The 9,294-nt window shown below is 45.3% G+C and overlaps 1 protein-coding gene across 1 annotated transcript; it reads right to left on the bottom strand.

The window, feature by feature from the left end:
* Positions 1-3,629: 3,629 nt before the first annotated feature.
* On the bottom strand, positions 3,630-8,175 carry HMGN2 (high mobility group nucleosomal binding domain 2). The gene is made up of 6 exons (XM_007064808.4): positions 7,895-8,175; positions 6,592-6,636; positions 6,037-6,066; positions 5,635-5,685; positions 5,094-5,189; positions 3,630-4,568 (listed from the first exon to the last, which is right to left on the bottom strand). Exons 1-6 carry the CDS (start codon positions 7,907-7,909, stop codon positions 4,533-4,535), a joined length of 273 nt encoding a protein of 90 aa, XP_007064870.1. The 5' UTR covers positions 7,910-8,175; the 3' UTR covers positions 3,630-4,532.
* Between the last annotated feature and the right edge of the window lie 1,119 nt (positions 8,176-9,294).

Raw genomic sequence — 9,294 nt, 5'->3', positions numbered from 1 at the left:
TTGATTTCAATTATAACAGAATACAAAGTGTACAGTGCTTGCTTTATATTTATTTTTGATTACAAATATTTTCACTGTAAAAAAAAAAAAAGTTTTTCAAATCACCCAAAACAAGTACTGTACTGCAATCTCCTTATCATGAAAGCTGAACTTACAAATGTAGAATTATGTACAAAAAAACCCATGCATTCAAAAATAAAACATAAAACTTGAGACTACAAGTTCACTCAGTCCTATTTCTTGTTCAGCCAATCGCTCAGACAAACAAGTCTGTTTACATTTGCAGGAGGTAACACTGCCTGTTTCGTCTTCACAATGTCACCTGAAAGTGAGAACAGGTTTGTGTGGCACTGTTGTAGCTGGCATTGCAAGGTATTTACATGCCAGATGCACTAAAGCTTAATATGTCCCTTCATGCTTCAACCACCTTTCCAGAAGACATGCGTTCATGCTGATGTTGGGTTCTGCTCGATTACAATCCAAAGCAGTGCAGACCAACACATGTTCATTTTCATCATCTGAGTCAGATGCTACCAGCAGGTTGATTCTCTTTTTTGGTGATTCAGGTTCTGTAGTTTCCACATCAGAATGTTGCTCTTTTAAGACTTCTGAAAACATGCTCCACACCTCATCCCTCAGATTTTGGAAGGCACTTCAGATTCTTAAGTCTTGGGTTGAGTGCTGTAGCTATCTTTAGAAATCTCACATTGGTACCTTCTTTGCATTGTCAGATCTGCAGCAAAAGTGTTCTTAAAATGAACAACATACGCTAAGTCATCATCTGAGACTACTATAACATGAAATATATAGCAGAATGCAGGTAAAATAGAGACAGACATACAATTCTCCCACAAGGAGTTGAGTCAGAAATGTAACTAATGCATTATTTTTTTAAACTAGTGTCATCAGCTTGGAAGCATGTGCTGCAGAACGGTGGCCAAAGCTTGAAGGGGTAAACGAATGGTTAGCATATCTGGTAAATACCTTGCCATACCGGCTACAAAAGTGCCATGCGAAAGCCTGGTCTCACCTTCCAGTGACACTGTAAATAAGAAATGGGTAGCATTATCTCCCATAAATGTAAACAAACTTGTTTGGCTTAGTGATTGTCTGAACAAGAAGGAGGACTGAGTGGACTTGTAGGCTCTAAAGTTTTGCATTTTATTTTTGAGTGGTTATGTAACAAAACAAACAAAAAAAATCTACATTTCTAAGTTGCACTTTCACAATACATTGTACTACAGTACTTACAGGAAGTGAATTGAAAAATACTATTTTTTATTTTTACAGTGCAAATATTTGTAATAATAGTGTACACTTTGTATTTTGTAATTGAAACCAATATTTGAAAATGTAGAAAAACATCCAAAAATATTTAATACATTCCAATTGGTATTCTACTAACAGTGCGATTTTTTTTCGAGTTAATCACGAGTTAACTGCGATTAATCCACAGCCCTAATTTAAATTAGCATGCATCTTTCAGTTTGGCTCTATTTGAGAAATGACTAAACAGAAGTGACACTTTCTTACTCAACAAATCTGCTCTGTGCGTATTCAGTTCCTAACTTGGCAAAGTAAGCTTTTGCTCTTATTATCTCTGCAGCCAACAAAATTCAGCTGGCAAGTGTTTTGCAGAGCCCATTACAACGTTAGTAGTTTTTTCACTGCAAAAATCTAGGAAGTTAAAATATTAGTTCTCCCTATTCTAATCGAAGCACTCATTGTACGTTAGACCATGATATTGACGGGAACTGTTAGTTTAGTATGTTTTCTTACAGACGCCCAAAAACGTAGCCTGAAGCCACATATGACCAAAAAACCTGTAGTGGAACCAGCCCTTCCATGTACCATCCCAGATTACAATCTGGGACCAGATATGACCCAAACAACCTTGCAGTGGAGCTACCAGCTGTATGTACTTGTACTATAAGGGCGAGGTGACTAAATACAGCTTTTGTTTTGTGAACAGGCTATCCTATTAGTGTACATGCGTATGTATTACGGCTGTCAAAAAATTAACTATACAATAAAAAAAAGTCATTTAAATAATAGAATACCATTTATTTTAAATATTTTTGGATGTCTACTACAAATATTTGCACTGTAAAAAGCAAAAAAAAATTATTTTTCAGTTCATCTCATACAAGTACTGTAGTGCAATCTCTTTATCATGAAAGTTGCCTTCCAAATATAGAATTATGTACAAAAAAAACTGCATTCAAAAATAAAACGTAAAACTTTAGAGCCTACAAGTATACCCAGTCCTACTTCTTGGTCAGCCAATCAACCAAGGTTAGTTACAATTTGCAGGAGATAATGCTGGCTGACTACGTATTTACAACGTAACCAGAAAGTGAGAACAGGCATTCGCATACCGCTGTTGTAGTTGGCGTTGCAAGATATTTACGTGCCAGATGTGCTAAAGATTTATATGTCCCTTCATGCGTCAACCACCATTACAGGGGACATGCATCCATGCTGACGACGGGTTTCGCTCGATAACAATCCAAAGCAATACTGACTGATGCATGTTCATTTTCAGCATCTGAGTCAGATGCCACTAGCAGAAGGTTGATTTTCTTTTTTGGTGGTTTAGGTTCTATAGTCTCCACATCAGAGTGTTGCTCTTTTAAGACTTCTAAAAGCATGCTCCACACCTCGTCCCTCTCAGATTTTGGAAGGCACTTCAGATTCTTAAACCTTGGGTCGAGTGCTGTAGCTATTTTTAGAAATCTCACAGTGGTACCTTCTTTGCGTTTTGTCAAAAGTGCTTTGAAAGTGTTCTTAAAATGAACATGTGCTGGGTCATCATCCGAGACTGCTAGAAATGAAATATATGCAGAATGCAGCTAAAACAGAGCAGGAGATGTACAATTCTCCCTCCTCCCCCAACAAGTGCAGTCACAAATTTAATTGACACATTTTTAACAAGCGTCATCAGCATGGAAGCATGTCCTCTGGAATGTTTAGCATATCTGGCATGTAAATACCTTACAACGCCGGCTACAAGAGTGCCATGAGAACACCTGTTCTCACTTTCAGGTGACGTAAATAAGAAGCAGGCATCAGTATCTCCCATCAATGTAAACAAACTTTCTTAGCAATTGGCAGAATAAGAAGTAGGACAGAGTGGATTTGTAGGCTTTAAAGTTTTACACCGTTTTGTTTTTGAGTGCAGTTATGTAACCAAAAAAAGTCTGCATTTGGAAATTACAACTTTCATGATAAAGAGATTGCACACTTCAAAAAGTACTTGTCTGAGGTGAATTGAAAAATACTATTTCTTTTATCGTTTTCACATATTTGTAATAAAAAAAATAATAGAAAGTGAGCACGGTGCACTTTCTATTCTTTGTTGTAATTGAAATCAATATTGAAAATCTAGAAAAATATCCAAAAATATTTTAACACATTTCAATTGGTATTCTACTGTTATAAGTGTGATTATTCACACTTATTTTTTTAATCACGATTAATTTTTTTGAACTAATCATGGGAGTTAACCACAATAAATTGACAGCCCTAATAGATTGCTTGACATATATCACTTTCTTCTTCAGACATGTTGCCATATCAAAGGTGGGAGAGGCCATAGAAAACAGAAAAAAAAAAAATATTAAGAACAGTCCGAGCCAAACCGTATCCAGCTTTATTAAAGGTACTTTTCATAAACAATCATGGTAATTCAGGCAGGACATGGGCTACAATCTGCAACATTTTACAACAACTTCAAACTCCCCTCCCTCCATGGACTATCAAAACGTAAAAGTTACTATATAAAACCAATGAAGAATCTTCATTTCATACTTGGACAAGGAAAAGTTTAGAGTGAGGGTGGACACTTTCACATTTAGCATGTTGTTTAACAACTTTTCACAAGCCTACCCTGACTTTTAGAGAAAAAAAATTAAAACTGCAGAGTTTTTAATTTGAAGATCCACAATATAAAAGAGGAAATGTAGCTTCTTTTAGAGCCTGCACATCCCAATTTGGACACTGAAAGTCTGGATTGCCTGACAGTGACAATGCATTACAATTTGGGGTGATAAGTCCCAAAACGCCTTTTGCCATATTTAAAGGAGTGATAAGCTATATGCAAATGACTAAGGGAATGAGAAAACAAAGGGCATTACAAACTGCAGTTTTAAAATTGGCAAGCAGACACGTTGGGACCTTCAATGTTCACTCCAATGCATTTCACAAAGCTAAACTCATATGCAGCATCAGGGAATCCCTCCTTTTCATGTCCAGGAAGAGCCCTCTCCTAAAAAACAAAAACACCCAAAACCAAAACAAAAAAAACCAAGGGGACTTTTTTTGTTTTGTTTAAAATGGGTTCTGAGAAATAGAGTGACATTTTTGCCCCTGTTGCTCCCCAAAAAACACAACAACGAAGCATTCTGTGTGCTAACAACATAGCTTAAAAAAAAGTAAAACAAAATTCTGCATTGTTATAAAACTTGATAAAAAATAGTATTTCAAACTGTACAGTCACCAGAAGTACACAGTTATCAAAAAATTCACACAATTCACTTGGCATCACCAGCACCTTCAGCTTTCTGTGCCTGAAAGAAAAAGGAGAACTAGTCAATGCACTGTGCAGATTTACACTCACTTCTCACTTTGCACAAAGCAATTCATAACAGAATCTGGGAGGAAACAAATTATAGCCCCCAACCACTGAGGATCTTAAAAATGTGCTTTGTTACAGTAATCAGATCACAATACTCATGAAGTGAAATGCAGAATTAGAGGAGCCTTAGAAGCTAGCCTGAAGTTACTTTTCTATGCATCAATAGCATTAAAATAAAAGTGCATAACATAAGTGACAATTTAGCACTGTTGCTTTCAACTAGCACCAAACAAACAACTTTCGTTTTAAAGTACACATCAGTTGAGAATGGTAGGAACAAAACAGCCCAGAGCAAACTCTTAAATGTAAGTGTGCACATGGCTTATGCCATAAACAAGTAGCCTAATCAAATCAAGTATCAATACCTCTTTTTACAGCACAGGCCTAGACCTGCCTTTACCTAATAACATGGAAAACTTCCCAGTTCATTAGAGTAACTGACGCTACCAGACTATACCTGGTCTGTTTTGGCATCTCCATTTTCTGCAGGGTTGTTTCCATCCTTGCCAGCATCAGCTTTCCCCTTCTTTCCCTTGGGTAATTTTTCACCCTTCTGCCAAGTGGTGGGAAGATATTAATATTGTTAGAAGGACAAGCATCTTCTCAATACCCAACTATGTACCTGCAAAAGCCCCAAACTGGCAAGATGGGGTAACAGTACACTATTTGGAATTTAGATGTAAGTGGGGGAATAGAGTGACACACATAAGCATTTAGTTATCAGAGAACCAAATTTACAGCTTTAATGAAAATTCTGTCTTGAAGTACTTGATCAGAACTCACACAAATATTCTATGTAACGGAAGGGACACCAACCCTTCCAAAGAGATTTAAGTAGACACGCAATGTTTTTATTTAATGCACTGACAACTGAGCATTTAAGCCATAATTACTTGTTACCACCAGGCCATGTCTCAAACTAAACAGATCACAAATATACTTTGCACAGGACATTCATGATATTTTACATTAATTCGCTTCCCATGGTATCAACTTACCTTTGGAGCTACCTTTTTAGGTTTAGGCTCTGGCTTCGGAGGAATAGGTTTCTAGAAGTGAGAAAAACAACTGAAGTATAGACACGAAATGACAAGCACTTTGAGCTCTTGTATTTTTTTCCCTGATGCCTTGCTTTTCCACAGCAGAAGAAACTTGGGCTGTTTGCCCATGTGGGTGGGTTTCTGTCTCAGCTACCACACCATTTCTCTAGCTTGTAATATAGCACAATATTCACACCAGACAGTGAGCTGATAACCTTCTCCCAAATGACCCACTAATGAGCATTCTAGAATAACACCTGATGTTACCTCCAGCCGATCTTCCGTGTTAATATTAAAGACCAGTATTTAAAAAAAGTGTTTATCATGCACCACATCTCATCCCAACAACAAAATACTCACAGCAGATAACCTTGCTGATCTCCGTTGTGGCTATCAAAAAAAAGAAAACAAATTAATATAACTATCAGAACAGTTGAAAAGTATAAATTAATTATCTACTTTAAAGACCACAAAATAAGTTTGATTCAAGAGTTAACACTAGAACATTTGACCTGCTTTCTTCACACTACCATGAAGAACAGAACACATTGCTTAGATCAGCGGTTCTCAAACTTTGGTACTTTCACACAGCAAGCCTCTGAGGGCAACCCCCCTCCTCCCTGATAAATTTAAATACTTCCTGCTTGAGGTGAAGTGGGGTTTGGGGTGGAGGCTGACAGCTCGTGACCCCCCATGCAATAACCTCACAACCCCAGTTTGAGAACCCCTTGCTTAAATGATGGACAATATGGGGATACAGCTATTAGCTAGGCTGACAAAGAGCTAAGATTAAAAGACTTACAACTAAAGTCTTTCAAAGGTTAGTACATATGAAGAATGATTTGCTCCTTACAATTCGCCAAGATGAAATCAAAACTGTAATCTTGAAATTTAAACATTCATAAATCTTCTTACCTCATCCTTAACTTTGGCCTTATCGCCCTTAGAATCTCCTTCAGCCTACAATGAAAAGTACTAATTACACCAAGAAATTAACAGCACCGAACTAAAGGGGCTGAATGAAAGATAAAACTATCAGTCCCAAGACACTGTGCTAGGATGCAATTTTTGTATGTTTGTTTGATTCAGGTAGTTAGATCAAGCAAATACATTAATTTGAACTCTCACTCGGGGTGGGGGTGGGGGAAGGAAGGTGGCCTGAACTATACCTTCAATCTCACCGGAGAGAGTCAACTCCCAGGGGTGCCCACCATCCTCTCTCAAGCTCGTAGGTTTCACAATAGCATTCCACCCAGCTATTGGATGGTTAGCCCTCTACACTGTGTGGTGTGGCTACATGCTATTTAAAATCAGTGTTGACACCTTAGCATCCCTAGACTTGCTAAACAAAGCTGGAATAGCAGGAATTGCCATGCCATAAGAGATCTGGGCAGAGATGAGGGAGCCACACAATGCGCCTGGACTCCGTGGCAGCGCATCTCCTGGATCCTGCAGAAAGGTGGTACCAAACTTGCCCCTGGGTGTAATGGGGGCCTCACTATGACAAAGCTGAGCTTAGAAGCACTCACTGACTCTCTCCCCCCACTCTACCCGCCGGAGTTGAAGGAAAAGGATATATACGGTTAGGAGGCTAGCCCTCCCCCCGGGAGCTGGCGAAGGGTCTCCCCCGAGCTCAGCGGCTGGGCTACCCTAAGGAGACCCTGCTCCCGTTGAAGGGGCCAGCCAGAGCCCTGGTTTTGGCGGCAACTCGGCCCCAGACCCAGAGCGCGGCCGCTTCCCGCCCTTTCCCGCGCGCTCTCGCCTACTTGAGGGAGGGGGCGAGCCCGCACATCCTCCTCCCCCCGCGCGCTCCCTAGCTCCCCGCGGGCACGTGCATCTAGCCGCCCTCCCGCCAAAACCAACTGGATCGAGCCGGCTCCACTCGGCCGCCCATTAATCCGACCAGGCCCAGCCGCCACCCTGTTCATTCGAGCCCGCCCCCGTTCCCCGACTCAGGCTGCTTCGCCCAAGGCCGCTAACCGCGCGCGACGGGTAACGGTCACGAAGTGACTCGCGCTGCCCCGCCCCTCCCCCGCGACCGTTGGGGCCTCTCCCGCGCGCCGCCTCACAACCGTTACCGCCCCAAAGGGGGGGAGGGGAGAAAGAGGAATTGGTCCCGCCCCCCTCAGCAACGGGGGGGAAAACACTTTGGGCCTAGGGCCTTAGCCCCGCAAATGGGTAGAGGGTGAAGTGGCTGCCCTTCGGCCGCGCCACGTACCTTTCTCTTGGGCATGTCTCCGGGCGGTGCGTGAGGAGCTCGGCTGGGCGGAGTGAGAGGGTCTCGCTAGGTTCGGGCCGGGCGGTGTGGGCAGGGGAGTCTCGCCTAGGTCGGACGGTATGGCAGGCGTTGGCGCTAGGTTCCCTGGTCTCTCTCCCGACCCCACTAATTTGAATCGGGTGTTTATAAAGTTTTATATAGAGCCGGACGCGGCCCAACCGGTTCCAGCCGGATCCCCACCGCCCCGCCCGCCCATTGGCCAGCACGGGTCACGTGGGGGAAGGGCCAAACTGGGCGGGGGGAGGAGAGGGAGAAAAAGAGGAGGTGGCGCGCGCAGCGCTGCCCTCTTCTCCCGTCCCCGCCATGCCGACGCTCGCGCTGCGCCCGCCTCGCGCCTCCGTGCGAGCCTGCCGCTGCAGCCCCCCCTCCCCCCACCTTCTCCCCGCCGAGCAAGCCCGGGCCGGGCTGTTCACCGCCCCCACGGCAGCGGCGGGCTGCAAAGCCTACTTTCTGCCCCAATGGCGGACAGCGCGTAGCTAATACCTGTCAGATATCCGGGGGGGAGGAGGAGGAGAAGGGGAAGCTTCACTATTCCGGCCCTCCAAATAGATGGGGGGGGGGGGCTGTACGCAATCACACTGAGGGGCGGCGCTGTGCATCGCCCTACGCCGGGGCAAGGGGGCTGCGCGAAGCCCTCCCGCGGGCCACTCGGGCCCAGGGGGAGCTCCGCCTCCGGCGGTCGCCCACGAGGGGAAAGGCGAGGCCCATGCGAACCGACCAGGGCCCAGCCCGGGGGCTGCGGGCGCCCTCCCCCGGCTGAGGGCGCAGACCGGGCACGGCCACAGCTGCTCGGCTGAAAGAGGGGGGCGGAGCGCGGCCGCGGACCCCGCGGCCTCCCTCCGCCTGGGCTGGGCGCTGCGCGGACCGGGAGGCAGGTGGGAAGCAGGTCCGCGGGCGGCCGGCCGGGCACTCTGCCCTGCACCGCACACGCGAGGGTCAGGCGCTGTTGCTACCTGGAGCCAGCCCCCCGCCTCGCTGTCTGCTGGGGGCGAGTGGGCAGGTTAAGGAGCTGTCCCTTCAGCACCCGCCGGCCCTCCTAGCCTATCCCCCCCACGCCAGGCACAAGCGTGCAGGCCGGTGGGGACTCCCCCCAGCCCCCCCGCGGGGATTCAGTGACCCCCGTGGCCGCTACCCCTTCACCCCACACCCAGCCCCTGCGAAAGCCAAGCCACGTGCGCCGGGAGGTGGCTGGCGCCTGGCACGGGGAACAAAGCTCCGCTCGCGGCAGCAGCGCCCAGCCGGCCGAAGCCCGGGCGCACAAAGGCGGAGCGCGCGGGGCAGGTTCCCACCGCACCCGCAGGCATCGCTCCTGACTTTTAAACGCCCCCACGGTCCAGGCT

The sequence above is a fragment of the Chelonia mydas genome, chromosome 19 (assembly GCF_015237465.2).
Source record: "Chelonia mydas isolate rCheMyd1 chromosome 19, rCheMyd1.pri.v2, whole genome shotgun sequence".
NCBI classification, from domain to species: domain Eukaryota; kingdom Metazoa; phylum Chordata; order Testudines; family Cheloniidae; genus Chelonia; species Chelonia mydas.
This window is presented reverse-complemented; position numbering and strand designations above follow the sequence as displayed.